The 14320-nt window shown below is 45.9% G+C and overlaps 1 protein-coding gene across 7 annotated transcripts in view; it reads right to left on the minus strand.

The window, feature by feature from the left end:
- Cacna1b (calcium voltage-gated channel subunit alpha1 B) overlaps positions 1 to 14320 on the minus strand; it is a 171978-nt gene that overhangs the window by 53170 nt on the left and 104488 nt on the right. For all 7 annotated transcript variants that reach the window (XM_021155454.2, XM_029474069.1, XM_029474066.1 and 4 more), the window contains 5 exons: positions 7085 to 7211; positions 3768 to 3897; positions 3283 to 3342; positions 2097 to 2203; positions 1517 to 1528 (listed from right to left, as the gene is read on the minus strand). In XM_021155454.2, the coding sequence (XP_021011113.1) occupies positions 1517 to 1528; positions 2097 to 2203; positions 3283 to 3342; positions 3768 to 3897; positions 7085 to 7211 (436 nt within the window). The remainder of the gene's footprint in view (positions 1 to 1516; positions 1529 to 2096; positions 2204 to 3282; positions 3343 to 3767; positions 3898 to 7084; positions 7212 to 14320) is intronic.

A 14320-nucleotide genomic window follows, 5' to 3' on the forward strand; every position in this document is an offset into this window, starting at 1 on the left:
GCAGTCAGGGGCCAGGTCTACAAGGCTGGGGAGGCCTCCTGCATACAGAGAGCCCTATCCTAGACAGCTCAGACATCACTTCCCATCTAGATCCCTAAGCAAGCATGGCTAAGTCTGCCCCAAATGGCTTCCCATAGGCTCCAACAAAACTCCAGGACCAATACAAAGCAGCTGTATATTCCAGGCCTCCTTCACAGGAAAAGAAAGATATGGTCCCACACCTCCCTTTCCTCAGTCCCACATCGCAGAATCAGATCAAACTGTCCTTAAGGCTGCACATGGTAATACAGCCTAGAATCTCAGAAATATGGGGGCTAGGGGATAAAGCTTGCACGTACAAGGTTATCCTGGGCTGGGTTCTTTACACAATCAGCAAAACCTGCCTCTTTTTCACCTAACACCTCCAGTACCCACATTAACCCGTCTCCAGTACACCAGGATATAGACCATCCAGGAAGATGGTGGCAAAAAAATGGAGGGAGAGCAGAGCAGTGGTGGTGCACGCCTTTAATCCCAGCACTCGGGAGGCAGAGGCAGGCAGATTTCTGAGTTTGAGGGTCAGCCTGGTCTATAAAGTGAGTTCCAGGACAGCCAGGGCTACACAGAGAAACCCTATCTCAAAAAAACCAAATAAACAAATAAATTAATTAATTAAAAATAAAATAAAGGAGGGAGACTTCAAAGAACTGCCCACTAGAGGCTGCTCTCTGAGCTCAAGCCTTCCCCTCTTTGCTCACTCAAGAGGCCACAGCCTGAGACCCATCCTTTTCCTACTGCCATCTTGGAGCCTCTCTGACATTTCTGCCTGGAGTTCCCCAGGGTCCTTGCTGATATTCTAGCAATTCATTTCCTTTGTCATAGACAGAGGGCTCATTAAGTCACCCATAGGAGACACTGGGAGGTTCTGGGAAGGGGACTAAACAGATGGAGGAGAAAAGAAAGCTGCATTGCCCAAGAGTAAAAGCACTTCAGGATGTCCAGCGTCATGGACTGTGGTCACTGCTGGCAGCTCTTACTCAGATTCCTCAGTACACCGTCTAGGCCAGTGCTCAAGCCTCTAACACCTACACAGATACCCTGCTCACTGAGGGCCTCCCTACCAAGGCTGACCATTCCCAGCCCAGCTCCCAGCCCAGCCCCAGCCCCCAGCCCAGCCCAGCCCTCTTGCCATCTGTTGTAAAGAAAGGATTTGTGATTTTTTTCCAATCTATGATCAAAATGCTGAAATCTTTGCTCAGAGAGCAGACAGTCCCCGGCCTGTTTCCCCCTGTTTCTCTTTGATCCCTGCCCCCAGCCCAGCCCAGCCCCCAGCCCCCAGCCCAGTCCAGCCCAGCCCAGCCCCCAGCCCCCAGCCAGTCCCCACAGGCATGGCAGGAATGATGGCCTGGGGATGGCTCCTGGGAGGAAGCATGCAGCCTAAACAGGGTGGAGGTAGATGAGCAGGTATGAGGCCATGATGGATGGGCCAGAGGCGTGCCATGATGTAAGGCAATATGAAAGGAAGGGGAGGCATTACCCCATGAAGCTCCTACCCGAGTCCAGCATCAAGAAGACAAAGAGAACAGAGTCAGTGTGGGAGGCAGAACACAAGCCTGCATTGGCCCACCTGAGTGCCAGAGAAGTACAGACCCTCCCTTTGGGGTCATTCTTGTCTTTAAATCTCATCCCACAGTTTCTCTACATCACCTATGCCTGCCCTACCTAGACTCCCATGGAAGGCCTAGTCCCAATATCACCAAGCTAACAGTCACCAAGACAGGAGTCAGAGAATAGTCTCAGAGCCCCAACAAACAAAGATGTCTACTAGTTGGGGTAAAAACACACCAATCCCTCACTCAGGCAGTCACCTCAGAGCAGGTAAGCAGGCTCCAAAGGAGCAAGCCAGATGCCCCAAATCCCAGACAGTTCCCAGATCACAGGTAGTGTCAGGAACAGATGGTGCCAGACTTTAGAAGCACATTCCAGACCTAAGAAGGCAGGACGGCCCCGCTTACACAGTAACAGAGCTATAGACCAAACATGAGCCCATTCCTCCTCCACCCCACCGGAGTTTTGGCTAGGCCCTCTGCTCCAGAGCAGATGTAAGGTTTACTTACGAGAATGCAAATGCCACCAGGGCTCCACTGACAACAATGAAGTCCAGAATGTTCCACAGGTCCCGGAAGTAGGCACCAGGGTGCAGCAGCAAGCCCAAGTCTATCATCTAAAGGGGATAAAGTTGACATCAGAGTATGTAGTACATAAGGAAAAGAGAGGCAGAGGTAGGCTGCAGTCACAGGGGGCCATGGTTCTGAGTCTCTATGCAGTACAGGGCTCAGTGCATCTCACAGGGGCCAAAACACAAGTCATACTCTTAAATGGCTTCAACGGGGCCTGGCCTCAATGTCCCTACAGAGTATAGGCTTCAACCTTTCCTAAAACCCCACTGTGGTGAGAGGTGTATCTCCCCTGCCACCCCCTCTCTAGTAACAGACACGGTCCCTTAGAGAACTCACATAGCCCAGACCTGCAAGTTCAACTCAGGAGAAAGAACAAGCTGATCAGACCATCATGTCCTAACTCTATCTTTTCTGCTACAATAATTTTTGGCAAATATCTCAACATCCTCATCTGCAAAGTAAGCTGGTCCCTTCCTCCCAGACCGCCAGTGTGTACAAAGCAGAAGTAACCCAGCTGGGCTTTGGAAGCTCCTCGGCTCTGCACGGGCTCTCTGAACTGACCAGAATCACACAAGTGCCTTCAGCTGCACTGCTGGGTATGTACGTGTGTGGAGTTCAGTGCACTGAATGCACTTCTCTGTGTGCCAGACAAGAACAAAGTCACCTTGAAAAGAAAGCAGAAACTGTGATGACATGGCAGACTCTCATGTGTGAGCAAATCTCTAGATCCTATAGAAATTTAGTCTTTTGCATCTAAAAGTGCGCCTGCCATCTCCCTCTAAGGTCTGCCCTTATTCTGTGCTTTGTCACATGACTCTTTCTTTGCGGCTATGAGGCAACCTTGGAGGGGAGGCTGAGTGTACATGTACCACACACACACACACACACACACACACACACACCAAAGAAAGCCCCAAATCTCCATACTTGGAAGCCAAGTACCCCAGCAGCATCCGTGGGACATCATGACACTGGGGACTCTTGGTGGCTGCTAAGGCTTTTAGCTATCAAAATATTTCATGCACACACAGCCCGCGCACATGTGCACATCTGCTGACTAAGCACATGCCTGAGTCACACATCCCATGCATTCATGGAAGCTGCAGGAGCGACCACATCTCACCTTTATGACCATTTCAAAGGTGAAGACTCCTGTAAAGATGTAATCCATGTACTTTAAAGCCTGTAACAAAAAGTGGCATTCCTCTAGGCAGGCCTGGACCATTGGCTCCTTGCTTCCCCCCCAGAGCTTTGGCATTCCTCTACACAGGCCTGGACCATTGGCTCCTTGCTTCCCCCCAGAGCTTTGGCATTCCTCTAGGCAGGCCTGGACCATTGGCTCCTCTCTTCCCCCCAGAGCTTTGACATCCCTCTGTGAAGGATCCTTTGGTGACTCTTTGGTGGTTGCCCTGCTAGCTCTAGCACATTTACAAGATAAGAGCTAAAGGAGATAGGCTTTTCCAAACCTTTGGTTCTCATAACCCAGAGGGAAGAAGGATGTCTGATGGGGGAAGAGGCCACCAGCACTAACCCATCTGTGTGAACCCTGGGAATATGTCCACTGGCACCTCTGTAGCCTAGCAGTGACCCAGTAGTTACGACACTCACGTTGTTCCTGAATGAATCAGTCCGCACAGGATCCTCTGCAGCCAGGGCAATGCTGCTCAAGGCAATGACCACAAGAATTACCATCTCAAAGTACCGCATGGTCACAATGTAATGGCAGAAGCGACGAAGCCTGTGAGAACAAAGCTCAGGTCACCATAGGCCAATACCTGACTATGTCAACCTCACTCACAGAAGCACTCACTGGATAGCCCTCTGCCAGCATTGTGGAGCTCTGTCCCTTAGTTCTGTGGTAAAGAAATGGTCAGCAGCCTGGGAAAAGCTTTGGACAGAGTTTCTGGGAAAGGCTTTCCAGGTCAGGGATCAGCAAACGACAGCTCAAGGCTAGGTCTGAGGCTGGAGATGGTGGATTAACATTCTGTGGGAGCATGGCCACCTCCACTCAGTTGTATGCTGTACCCCAGAGCAGAGGACAGCAACCACTCAGCCTGTCACAGATCATGGAAAGCAGAGGGAGTGGGTGTTCCATAAAGGAAGTATTTTAGTGCACCAGCTTGGCAGAAAGCAGGCCACTCTTGCCCTAGAGTGTCTGAACCTGTGATGAGTGCAAGCTGTGTCTGAGAGTCCTGGGCTTCATGAGAACAGGCCACCATCTTGACCGGGAGCTCTGGTTTTCAACATTACTCTGCATCAATGAGAAAGCCAAGTTCCTGGTTACAAGAGGCTCCACTCCAGAGAGCAATCACCACTCAGAAGTACAGAGGTAAATAAGCCAGAGTCTCTCAGTTGCCAAGTCCTGAAGCAGCCACTTGATCAGGTCAGAGGGATGAACACATGTGTCAGACGAGAAAGAATAGCCACGGACCCAGCAAGCAGACAGACATCTCTCCTACTGTCAGCAGTGCCTCACAGGCTCCACAAGACCCAGCAAGTGGAACAGACATCTCTCCTACTATCAGCAGTGCCTCACAGGCTCCACAGGCCTATCCTTGCCACCAACCCCTCCAGGTACCCCCCAGCCCCCAACGCCACAGCCCCAGGGATGTCTGCTGTCAAAAGGTTGCAGCTTCTCAGCCAATATCCACCCTTTTCTCTGCAACCCTCTGCTTATCCTACAAAGCTACTCTCCCCAGGTCCCAAGCAGTGTGCTAGCCCTTTGTCCCTGAGCATGCCCTCTTCTCCCTAACTCAGTCATCCAGCTTATGGCTACATTTCCACTGTTCAACTGTGCTCTCAGCTCACCTGACCAAGAGATGTCCCAGCTGTCCTACTTCTACATCATCTAGCTGCTAACTGGACCCCCACAGCTCAGCCAACTCCCAAAAACACTTCTGGTCTCATGGATTAACCTTCCTCTTGTCAGTTAAACAAGAACTCGTGTATTCCCAAAATCTCCCTTCCAGATGGTATTTCTAATTCTAATTTCTAATTCATCATCATATTGTGCATCTGAAAATTTCCCCCCAACACTTCACTTCCAAATCTCTACTGTAACAGCTAAAGTCGTAGTTTATCATGTCTTCCTTGGGTTATCTCTTATCCAGTCTCCTTTCCCGATCCTTTCCACCAATGAGAAGTGCTGAACTGTGGTCAGACAGAACCTAGCTGTGCTCAGTCCTTGAGAAGAAAAGGGAAGAAGAAAGGCAGCGGCTCTTTCACCCAGCTATCATCTTTCCAACTAGCTGCCTTCTGCTTTCAGACCACCCTCTCCACTTCATACTACACACTCAACTAAGACGTCCCTCCCTTCACGACACCTCTAGCATCCCTCTCCTGCCTGCTCCAGAACACCGGAATCCCCCCCCCCCCATTTTACATCTCTCTGCTGTGCTTAAGTTATCTGTCTGCCTCACCAATACACCATCACTCCAGAGAAGGCAGGGACAAGGTATGTCTCTGTTACTGTTCACTCCTAGCAGAGTAAGCTCCCAGGAAACAGGTGCTGAATGAAAAAGAGTAGAAAAGAAAGAGGAACTCTGTCAGGAGTTTCCCTGTCCAATTACATTAAAATATTAGTGCAGCAGGAGGCCTGTGATCAGACAGGGAAAAGGGAGGCAGAAAGAAACTCAGAAGAGAGAGAGAAGGGAAGCCAAGATGGAGGCAGACGGACAGGAAGAAGATCCTAATCCTGTGTGGTTTTAAATAGCCACAGGTAGTTATGAATATCATATAAGGATAGAATAATTGGGATAACCTGTCTGATCTAGGTGAGCAGCTTATATCATCATCAATTGGCTCTGAAATTATTGTGTGGGCATCTTGTGAACTGAGAATTTACTGATATATAAATCTGACTTGTTAATTATTAGCTTCTAGAGTTTTGTTTCTACCAAGTTGCTGAGTGTTGTGGTGGCTGATCACAGGGTGTAGATGGTCATTGTGGGGGGCTGGCGTGGCAGCGAGGGAACTTGGGAGCTCTGGCCCCCGCTCGAGAGTTGGAGGGCAGGGAGTAGCTGGATGGAGCGCAGAAACTTGGTGGGTCCTCTTCAATATTTCCCACAACAGGACCCGGTGAGGAGAGCTATGTGGGGATTCTTGGAAAACTGTGGGGGTGCAGCAGGGCAGCCAAGAAGTGATGGCCACTCTGCTCGCAAAGTGCCCGCCTGGCCCTGGCCAGTGGGCTTCTGAAGCGCTTGAACCTCTCCTTCTACCCACACTCTACTCCCTCCCCTGCCTCAAGTATTTGATCCACTTCCCTCCGAGGCCCTGACCTGACCTTTTCCCTAGTTCTAGCAGAGTCAGAAGCCCACATCCCTCCTCCACTTGCTTCTCGCTAGTTCTCATCTCTGCTTGCTATCTTATTCGTCACTTTATCATCTTGCCTGTTTGCTGTTTCCACTGTGCCACATGTTTTCCATGAAAATAAGTCTCACCTGTCTTGGTCATCATTGTACATCAGCACATATAGTGCTGTCTGCATGTGAATACTGTTTGGATGGATGAGGTACCAAAGTCATGAGTGAATGATAAATCATGACCAGTGTGGGAAGGGACACACAATGGCCCCGGTGAGAAGGTGAATGTAGGAAGCTATGGGTATAACAAATGTAAAAACCGTTCCCGTGTGCAGCCACGTACACAACAGTAGAGAAAGTTGTTACACAAGCTCTGAAAGTAACTGTCTGGCATCTGATCCAGCCCCCACTACCACGAATACTGGCTCTGTATCTATACAAGGCACAAAACGTTGTGCTTCTGTGTCTTCTCCTATAAGATAAGGTAACAAATGTGTCTCATGCTGCTAAGACAAGCATGTTCAGTAAATGTATACAATTAGTCTCTACAAGGTATCTAACCCATGTAAGCTGGTAATATGCTCAGATACTCATGACAAAGGCAGAGCACTACAGAGAACTCACAGGTTGGTGGGGCTGAGACAAAACATGGAGCTGTAGGGAACGATGGGCCTGGGGCCTCTTCTCAGTACATCATCCGCCTCTGCCTCCTTCTTGCCCTCTGCTTGGCCTTCCAGGTTCGTGTTACCACCTAAAAGGACACAGGGCCTCAAAATTAGGAGATGTAAACACATGAAGCCATGTCACATGGGTCTCTCCTAGCTCCATGCCATGGCCAAGTGAGGCAGATTACCATATGCCCAGCCAAGGAAGAGAAATTAGCTAAGAACACAGCTTTGCTGAGCATATGACCAAAACAGCAGGGGCAGACCTAGAAATGGAGGACAATCTGACACAGAAATCCTAGTGGGCCCTTCTTGCCTCCTACATTGGTGGTATCACTCCCTTCATAGGGAAACCAATGTCTCCCAGAACCTAGTAAGCCATTCCCTCTGCCTGGAAGATCTCTGGGCAGCAAGACCAGATAAAGCAAGGGGCTTCCTGGAACCCATAAACCTGAAGGTTCTCCCTGAACCCTATCATCCAAGTCTAGCTTGACTTGGTCTGGGGTTTCCCTTTCAGTGCTCTAGAGAACAGAGGCCTTGCCAGCCCCACCACTTGAAGATCCAGTTCTCTGGGCTCCCCCCCAATTCCTACTCATTGCTGCCTCCCCACTGTCCCCTCCTCTGCTCTCTCAGCAACCCCCATCTTTGTGTCCACAAATTCAGCTCCCCAGGTTGTAACAACCAGGAGTGACTTCCTTTTTAGGTAAGCTTCATATTTCTCTCAATTCTTTATTTTAAACTATAGGAGTGCATTATTTCAATTCTGATAGATGACAGGGTTACTAAGACCACAGGACATCAGAGGAGACAGTGTGGTGACTTGAGCCACCTTTCACTACCAAATCTTTTTACCACTCTTAAACAATACATATAACCAGAGAAGATACTAAGGAGTAACAAAAATGGAGGCACCCATGGCAAAGCCACTGTGAAGACCGAAGACTTCAGCTTCTCCCTGATCCCTGACCACTCATATGCAGGAAAGAACAGCTATAGCAAAACAGCAGAGCTTGGCTCCAGAGACATATGCCCACTGGCAAATACTTCAAAGCAAACTTTTTTTTAAGTGAACACCATCAAATTTTCCTGTCGAAGTCTTCTGAAGAAAATAACTGGTAATACTTACCAACCCTACAACATTCTATTAATTCATAAAACATTATCTCTGGAGGTAGAGAGAGTCTTTTAAGATCTTTAATAGTGAAAAATTATAAAACATGCAACCACAGGAAATGCACAAAAATACTCAACCCTCCCAGGAAGGATCCTGAAAACAGGTAAGAGTTGATAGAACACAAGAGATACGTGAAATAGTAAGTTAACAGAGGGAGGAGAAACATGAGCACCGTGCTTCCTGCCCCTGAGGAGCCCAACACAGCAGAGGCACTCAGTAGACACAGTGCAAGAAGGCTGGCTGTGAGCAGGTTTCATGTAACAACTCTATTCTCATTCTTACCATTTAGAAAACGTTTCCATGATGAGCAACACTGATTTTACAGAAAGAAGTATTATTTTAAACCTGTGCCCTTTTTTTTTTTAACTCTTCTCCAATAAATACAGCAAAGGCAAGAATAAATATAGTAGGAGAAGAACCAATCTGAGTTGAAGAACTGATTTATTCAAAAAGAAATGAAGTAAAGACACCAGAGCCTGGATGACATTACTTCTGATAAAACTGTCATAACAAACTCATGGGGAAAAGCATATATATATATGTATATATACATATATTATATGCATATAATACAGTTAGTGAAGAAGGGGAGAGGCCATGAATTGGAAAGAGAGCCAGGAGGGTCCATGAGAAAATCAGGAGGAAGCAAAAGAGGGATCAGGATGAAAGCTACCACAGGCTATGAAAATCTACTGTTGAAAGCAAGCTACTTAAAAAAAAAATCAAGATTTGTTTGTTTGTTTGTTTGTTTTGGAAACAGTGTTTCTCTAGGTAGCCCTGGATGTCCTGGAATTTTCCCTGTAGACCTGGCTGGTCTTAAACTCAAGAAATCAGCTTCTGCCTCCCAAGTGCTGGGATTAAATGTGCGCACCACCACTGCCCAGAACGAGACATCTTACTGACAAGTCAACACTCAGAAACACTATACAAATATTCCTGTAAACTGGAAAATCTAAATAAACATTGTCATTATAGACAAACGACACCGATTTCTATTTTTAGGGATTCTTAAAAAGGTGTAGAACACTGACTAGCAATGACAAGGAAGGTGGCTGAACAGGACACACCCACCCCTGGAGGCTACTGTACTTATACAAAACAACTTCAGAGATACAACAGCCATAGGCTGAGCTTTGGGAGAATGAATCTTCAACCCGTCTCACAGGAGACCATCACGCAGGTCAGGATCCTAATCACAGCCAAGGCAAATTAGAAATCACAGCAACAATCAAAAAAGATTGAAATAAAAATGTCACCTTTGGTAACTGAGAAATGGGTGTTAAACATTCCATCAATCAAAAGTGAGATGCTGGCCAGGTATGGTGGCATATGTCTGTCACAACAGTCAGAAGGTTGAAGTGGGCTTACACATGCTAGGCAAGCACTTTACTCCCTGGTTGTACCACCACTTTACTGCAGGAGAACAGAGACCAGCCTGCTGCGATTCTATCTTCTAGCTCCAAAAGTGTGCATAGATGTACGTATACGTGAACATATGTTCACAAGTGGTGCAACTGTATCCAAAGAAACACTTTTATGAAGAGGAAGGAGAGCATTTATTTGCAATTGTGGATTAACATGGTCAACAGATTGAAACTTCCTGTATTTTTATAAAGGAACAAATGATTGGCAAGAATTTTCTTCTTTTATTTTGGAGATTATAATTACATCATTTCACCCTTCTCTTTTTCCCCTCTAAACCCTCCCATAACAGCCCTCCCTGTTCTCGTTCACATGGATGGGCTCTTTTTCATTAATTATTATTACAGCATATATGTGTATGTATATACATCTATAGTCTAACCTGTTCATCTGTATAATGTTACTTGTAAGTATGTTTTCATGGATGACCATTGGTATTGGATAATCAATTGGTGCACGTTTCCCTGGAAAATACTATTTTTCCCACTCTCAACATTCCATGGCTGAAGACCACTATTCTTGAGCCAGAAGAGTACCACAGCAGTTAAGAAAGAAGACCCAAGTTAGGCTCTAGAAGCCACCTCAGATGACTCACATTTGCCTGTAACTCCAGTCCAGGAATATACAGCACCCTCTTCTGGTCTCAGAGGACAGTGGCACTCTGGTGTACATATACACATGTATAATTTAAAAAAAATTTTTTTTTGAAAAAAAATAAGCAAAGTAAAAAGACATTTTTTTTCAGGATAAAAGAAACAAAAATAGAAAGCCAAAGACATCAGACAGACATCTTAATATATTTGATTTATAAATGTGGCATATCTGTGATATATTTCTCACAAATACAAAACCAAACCAACAACACTAAATACTGAACATTTAAGCCTGAAAGCTATGAAAAGCCCAGCAGTAGGTTTGGGGTACACTTGGCAGCCAAGTTGGCTCAACACATGTGAGGCCCTGGGTTCCATCTGAAGCACCACAGAGAGAGCAAGAGCAAGAGCAAGAGACTGAGGCTAACTGACTTGATGGCCATTACCACAGGTCATGATTTATCTGCATCGGACTCCAGAGAAGCAGGCAGCTCAGCCAGTAAGATATGCAGAAGCAACCAGAAGGAAGTGAGAACTGACAGATGTCAGGGGTCAAGCAGGGTTATAATTTCAAAAGAGCCCAGCAAAAACATTTTGGGATCTCAAGTAACCTAAAGACAACTTGACCTGTAACCACTGGGCTACTAGACCTTCCTTCTCTGGCACAGGCTATCTCAGGGAGGTGAGCTTCCACACTCTCAGTTCTTAGCAGTCTTAAGGAGCTTAAAGGAGTGTCACGGAAGGCCAGGCTCTCCTGCAGGAAGGGAAGGAAAATTTGGACAAAATGGTAGTGTCCAATACACAGTCTTCTAGGAAAGATATACAAAATGGTCCTTGAATATACTAGACGGGAGAACAAGGAATCTGTAGAAATGTCCACAGGATGTGAGAAGGACAAAAAGCCAACTTAAAGGGACTCCCTGGGCCAAAATGGGAAAACTTGAAGCATCAAAAAACAAAACAGTAATTTCAAAAGATCAAAATACATCAAATACATTAAAATCCAAATTTTCAAAATAATATATTTGCATTAGTTGCTAAGATACTGATTTGTTGCTTTGAACATTTATAAATATATGGACAAAATAGGCATGTCCTTTCTTAATACAAACACAAAATGTATTTCAAGGTAACCAAGTATTTCCTGCCTCACAGTTAAGGTCACAATAATAAAGACATAAATAATAAAGACAGAAGAAATCATGGAAATCTGTGACGCGTCCTGAAATCACATATCTGGTGACAATCATCCTTGTCACTGGAGCCATGGGGGAAGGGCTTCATCTTAATCACTGTCCCACCCTTCCATCACCCACGGAGACAAAAGAAGTGATCTGGGGCTACGTTATCATCAATAGAGTCCATCTTACCAATCAAGTCTCCAGACACACAGATATTAGATGTCTAAATGTCAATGGCATCCGCTTGGAGGAGGCCAAGGACACTGCTAAAGCTCTGAAAACACAACACGGTTGCCAACAACATAATTTCAAAGGTACCGTGATCCATACCCCCATCAGTCGCAGAGTGTGGTTTAGGTAAAGAAAGGAACTTCATGACCCCCAATACAATCTACCAGACCTAGTATACCAGAAGTTCTACACAGCAGATAAACAAGGATACATAAGAGGGAAGATGATTAACAGAGCAGAAGTTTAGATATATTTAAAAAAAAAAAGTCAAATGAATGACCAGTGTCTGGATAATGATTCAAACAAAACAACCATAAAAAGTTATTTCTAAGACAACTGCATGATTTGAACTCGGAATGTGTACTGGCAACATAAAGGAATTATCATCAGCATTCAGTACAATAACGCTACCCTGATTATTTTAAACCCCTAATTGAGATGCCCAGTCCATGATTATTCTGAACACAGCACAGAAAGGACAAGGAGGAGCAAGGAGTGACTGGAACACTAGAGCAGGCGAAGGGGGAGGAGCAGAGCACAGGCTCCTAGCAGAAGGCGGGGGAGGGGCCGAGCGCGCAGAGGGAGGGGGAAGGGCGCTCCTCACGTCTGTCTCTACTTCTCATTCATTTCAATTTTCCAAAACAAAAAAAAGGGGGGGGGGGTTATTTTAGCAACCACAGAGCTATACAAAGGAAAAATGGTTTGAATTAACAAGTGGCTTCAGAACAGAACAGGAGGCCGAGGACACGGAATAATAGTTCCAGTGGGAGAGAGAATAACCAACAGTGAGAACTCCATACAAAGGAAAAACCACTTTTCACAACAATGTCAGAATACAGGTTATACAGAGAATTTACGACTGTCAAACGTCATTTAAATAAAATAAATTTTAAAAAAAGGAAACATGCTCTTCAAGCAGAAGGGAGGAGGGAAGAAACCTGCAAAATGATCTGGAATACAGAAGTAATGAAAGCTAAGAAGGAATAATGAAATCAACAAACGAAAGTAGACAGTACCATGCAGAGTCATCCAGGGTGCTCCAAGCCTTGGACGTTGTAACACAGTTATCTACAAAGTTCATAGTCAAAAACTGTGTAGCCAGGTTTCAAACACACACACAAGAAAGCCTCATAATGTGCTAAGAAAAGCTTACAATTTTTAGATGGGCCAAGTTCATTGTTACCTTGAGCCACTGCCACAGGTTGGACACTGCTGAGAGAAACATCTGCTATTTGGAAGTTCAAACCATACAGATGAATCAGATAAGATACAGTGAAACTTGAAAGATAAAATAAAAATGAGCTTCAAACATTTATTATTATCAAAATCATCTTTAAGAGTAAGACCTGAAGCTTAAAATGAGTAAGTGACATAGAAAAACCCAAATGTTGTGAGCGAGAGCATCAAAGAGAAGGGATGCCAGGACAGATGGGAAACACAGAGCACGAAAAAGGAGATACAAGAACAGTGGCTAGCAATACCTACTACCTCGCGGGGAGACCAAACAGAGTGGCCTGTAGAGAAAAGTGTTCAAGAGGAGGATGGAGGGAGGGAAGGACTTCAGAAATGTAGCCAGGGCTCCTGGTGGTACAGGCCTGAAATCAGGTATCAGAAGACTGAAAAAGGAAACTTCAAGTTCAAGAATGGCCTGGACTACAATGAGTTAAATACCAGCTTAGGCTACTTAGAAAGACCTTGGAGCAGAAATGTAGGTTTGTGGTGGAGGACCCGTTTAGAATATAGAATGAATCTTACTGGACAAAGGAGGAGAATGCCTCCCATAGACACCTGTGCTGTTCCCTATACTCTCCATAAACCATGGGTCAATAAAGAAAGGGAACAAAGTCACCCCCACTTGGCATCTCTCACATACAGATTAGAAACTGTGAACTTGGACATAGAAGTGAGCAGTCTTGGTTTGGAACTCAAGAGGATAACTGAGGCTGGCCATCATTTTGGGTAAGGGATTTATTTTTAAACATTATGCATGTCATGGGTACATGGACAGAAGGACAGCACAGGGTGAGCAGGCCAGCAGCATGGACGGGTGGTGAGGAGAGTTAGGCCCCGTTGGCATAGATAAACTGATACCATGGTATCCTGAACTCTGAAGGAGTTCAGACCCATCACACAGGGTTGAGGTTCCTTCCTGTAAGCAGTGGGGGAAACAGAAGACATCATGTGGTCAACCTGCCTTCAGCTTCATGGGCAGCACAGGGCAAAAAGGTAATTCCAGATACTGAGATACTGAGAAAGCTGGGAAGGAGGGATCCGTTTAATGACACTGTACCCATTAAAAGGGTGGGAAGTGTGTTGCCACCAGTTACCCTCTAACGTTCTAAAGTCTGGCAACCAGAGCCTGCGAACTTCCTTGGTTTCTGCTATTTCCCTGAAATCTGTAGACCTGGGAGTCTGTACAGGAGGTAGGGATTCAGAGACCGTTAGCCAGCTTGCCACTTCTTCCTCTACAGCAACTGGGGAAAAGGGAAAAGGAAAAGGGAAAGGGGAAGGGGAAGGGGAAGGGGAAGGGAAAGGGAAAGGAGAGAGAGAGAGAGAGAGAGAGAGAGAGAGAGAGAGAGAGAGAGAGAGAGAGA

Source organism: Mus caroli, chromosome 2 (assembly GCF_900094665.2).
Source record: "Mus caroli chromosome 2, CAROLI_EIJ_v1.1, whole genome shotgun sequence".
NCBI lineage: Eukaryota > Metazoa > Chordata > Mammalia > Rodentia > Muridae > Mus > Mus caroli.